At 28.3% G+C, this 4,138-nt stretch overlaps 1 protein-coding gene across 1 annotated transcript; it reads left to right on the top strand.

Annotated features, from left to right (window-relative positions):
* Positions 1-2,625: 2,625 nt before the first annotated feature.
* Positions 2,626-3,568, top strand: LOC111617230 (GTP-binding nuclear protein Ran; the record flags this gene model as incomplete). Its single annotated transcript, XM_023358557.1, has 3 exons — positions 2,626-2,716; positions 3,147-3,272; positions 3,348-3,568. Coding segments are annotated over 3 exons (423 nt in total), but the record flags the coding sequence as incomplete, so codon positions are not given.
* Positions 3,569-4,138: the final 570 nt, after the last annotated feature.

Below are 4,138 nucleotides of genomic sequence, written 5' to 3'. Positions count from 1 at the left end.
AAATATAAATAAAATTTAGATGTCACTAGCTGTTATAATAAAAATTATAACAGCTAGTGACATCTAAAACGTATCGATACTGTAACATGATATCTCGGGTCAAATGCTTAAGGTCAGATGTCATGACCCTGAGAATTGTCGGGAATAACACAGGACAGGTTAATAGTTATAAATAAATAAATACTTTAATATTTTTGTGCCTTGCTTTTGACATTTTATAGCTTATAGGTTTCATAAGACCATTATGTTTTATCACATGTTTAATAGCTGGTAATGTTTCCAATCTTGGCAATAAACTGAAAAATACAATTAGATATACTTGTAATAAATTTCTGAATGTATTCCATACGTATGTTCTCATGCTAGCAACTTCTAATCCAATTACATAGTTAAACAGTTTTTCATTTGCATATATTTTTCTACTTGCACTAAGAATCGACTCAACTCTTTTTATATATATACAGATATATGAACTAAATAATATATATGGTAAACTCTTGCTAATCTGGCCTCTGGCTGTGACATAAATGGAGTAAGTTGTGTGGAACTAAATCAAAACTGAAATCCAGTGTGAGGTTTCAGTTTTGATTTAGATGCATGGAAAGTGGTCAGTTTGGCATGGTTACCTTCAATTATGCTTTAAAAAGAAAATATCATATATTGGAACTCACAGAAATTGGAAATATTAGAGAAGTTAAAGCAAGATTGTTTCCAAAAAGCCATTGCTAATGAGCATTGCAAATCTCTCTCATCTTTGTCATAAATAATTATTTACGACATAAAGATGAAAGCGAATCAACTTTGACAGTTTACCACCAAATAGACAGTGAGTTGGGAAAATGAAAAGTTATGTGAAAGAGTGAGAACAATAAACTTAATGTGACCCTTTACAAATGTGGTAATGACTTACCTGTAAGTGGCTTAATCAAAGTAAAAGCAGTGATGTTTAACCTATTCCCTGGTATTCCCAACATATCTTAGGTCGCGACCTAATGATCTTGACCTGCGGACCCAAGATATCTCGTTTCAGCATCGGAACATTTTTCAAACTAGATGTCACTAGTTGTTATAATTTTTATATTAAACAAATTTCTGAAATATATATTTTTTTGTTTTTACATTTATTAATATATCTATTTTGTTTGTGCAAAATAGAAAAATAGTTTCGGATGATTTGGTTATTTTTTCAAAAATTGTAATTTTCATTAGGCTTAACATCAGTAAAAATTCAGCATGGCATGACATGCAACGGAAAAAAGATTTCAACATGGATAGGTTAACAAAACTTAAGAAAAGTATTTTTACTGTTTATCCAACACAATGTAGTGCAACTTAATGATCACTTTGCTTTCTTTCACCTTTATTCTAGTTTATATGTGCTTACATCTCGTGTTTTGGGCTAAATATGCCCCTCTTCAGTCAACAGCATACCTGGATATTACTGGTTTGGCAATCTGAACAAGGTTTCACGTACATACAACACGCGCACTACCTATATACATATTCTGGCATATCTTGATTAATCCGTTTTTTTATCTTACACGGTTAAATCACGATAAGGAGGAGTACACAGTTAATATGATATTCCATTTTGACTGCTATAAACTTGTATTCCTTTTTTATTCACGATAATCCAAAAGACACAGGAACAAAACTTGTATTCCACTAATTAATAAATTATCATTTTTGGGGTTAAATTCTACTTGGATAATATTGGTTGTAGTTATAGAATCTTCAAATCATTAGTTATTTCTTCGTTTCTGAGAAATGAAGAAATAACTTTAATATTAATATAATGAATGTTTTCATCTATTAGATAGATATCTTTGTTGCATAAGCCTATTACAGAGCATAATACCAAATTGAGTATCGAACACAAATTGAATTTTTAAATGGCTGAGGTTTGGGCGTACATCCTGTGCAGAGAATATATATCTATCATAAAGGGAAAAACATTATATAATTAATAAAAATATTTTGATTAATAAACTTGAGAGCATACATGAAGTTAAGGGTGTGGGTAGCTTGGTTCAAACTATAGTAAATTTTTTTTTTGAATTTTCTAATGGTAGCTGTTTTATATGTTAAGTATTGGCTGTGAGGTAGTCTACTGGAAGTTTTTTTTGGATTGAAGAGACTGTACTTAATTAATTACAGTAAATTACGTTGTGATCACACAATTGATTTAAATTTCATATTAAATAAGTTAGAAGTTTTGAAAAAGCCAGTATAAAAAAAAAAATTAAATAAGTTTAAAGGTCAGAATGAGCTGGCTCTTAGATATTTTGGCTGGAGCCCAAGAAAATAAAATTTATCAACTGTAATATGCATAAAATTAAGTATGGACTGCATTAAAATTAAATCAGATTTACGTTGGCAATATCTTAAAATTTTTAAGTATTCAAAACAGTAGATAAGTAATCTCATTTATCTTGTTACGTTTGAGACTTCTGGTCTGTTGAAAAGTGTAAATACTTTTTAAAAACAACACAATTAAAATTGTAATTTTATTTTAAATTTGTATTCATTATGGAAAAAATATCTAATTTCAGTATTTTATCTTCAGTGAAGAGATACCATTTTTAAAATAAAACATATTGCTTTTCTTTCTAAAAATAAAAATATTTACAGTGTGTTTTAGTTGGCGATGGTGGAACAGGAAAAACCACATTCGTAAAGAGACATTTAACTGGTGAATTTGAAAAGAAATATGTTGGTAAGCTATATTTTTAATATTTTATGAAATTGATCTAAAAATATTCCTATGTTGATGTATTATGACAAATTATATAGTAATTTTTGACTACTACTTTTTTTTGATTAGTAGTCATCAAATATAACAATAATATAATATTTTGTAATGATTAGTCATTTAAAATTCATTAATAAGACAGCATTGATTTACATTTATCCTAGTAATATTTTCTAGTCCTATATTTTTATATTGATAAATCTCAAAAATGCAACAGATGTAACATTGTATTTTTTTTTAAATTTAAATAATCATATTTAATGATGGTATTGGAGAGAGAAATTTTAAATGTCATCAATTGCATTTAAAATTCATTGTTTTCATGAATCTTTAGAAAAATCTGTTAAGAATATAGAATAATTTTATATATCAAGATTATCTTGAATTTTTACAGCTACTTTGGGTGTTGAAGTTCATCCACTGGTATTTCATACAAATCGTGGTGCGATTAGATTTAATGTATGGGATACAGCCGGTCAGGAGAAGTTTGGCGGTCTCAGAGATGGATATTATATCCAAGGTAATTTTGACATTTGGCAGTTTAAAACTCTTATCAAATGTTTTTGAATATACATTATTTAAATTATTATTTTAGGGCAGTGTGCTGTTATAATGTTTGATGTTACTTCAAGAGTAACTTACAAGAACGTTCCAAACTGGCATAGAGATTTGGTCCGAGTTTGTGAAAATATTCCAATTGTTCTTTGTGGAAACAAAGTTGATATCAAGGACAGAAAAGTAAAGGCAAAATCTATTGTTTTTCACAGGAAGAAGAACTTGCAGGTAGTTATAAATTTTTAATTTAATAATTAGTTAATGCCAAATAAATACACATGTATATTAATAATAATTTATAGCAGTTAGCAGTGTTTTTCAACCACTTGTCCATGGACGAATATTTGATTTATTGATGCTGGCACAACTGATTATGGGTGACATTTAAACAGTAATCTAGAGTTACTGTACATAACAAAATATGTATAGTAAATCTAGAAGAGCATATAAATAAGTATAATTTGTAACACATATACTGGTAAAATTACAGATAATTTTGTTATTTATGTGCTGAGAAAAAGGTTGGAAAAACTCTGATCTATAGCATCGACACTTTATCGAAAACTTCAAATTCAACTTATCTTTTGTATTCAAGTATCTGTTTCATCAAAATTTAACTAAAAGAAAAATTAATAAACATTTTATTCATTTAAAATTTTTAAATCAATCTTTTCAGGTAACAAAAGATATATATTATTTGCTTTATTGTATAACATTACATTTTAAAAATTAGTACAGTAATACCCTGAACTTACGCGATAGGTGGGACCGAGTGATAACCGCGTAAGTCGAATTCGTGTAAGTCGGGGTATGATTTCGCAATTTGTGTAA

Source organism: Centruroides sculpturatus, unplaced genomic scaffold (genome assembly GCF_000671375.1).
Source record: "Centruroides sculpturatus isolate CEXI.00-Female unplaced genomic scaffold, Cexi_2.0 scaffold5223, whole genome shotgun sequence".
Classification (NCBI taxonomy): Eukaryota; Metazoa; Arthropoda; class Arachnida; order Scorpiones; family Buthidae; genus Centruroides; species Centruroides sculpturatus.
The sequence above is the reverse complement of the archived record's forward strand: the minus strand, read 5'-3'. Positions and strand labels throughout refer to the sequence as shown.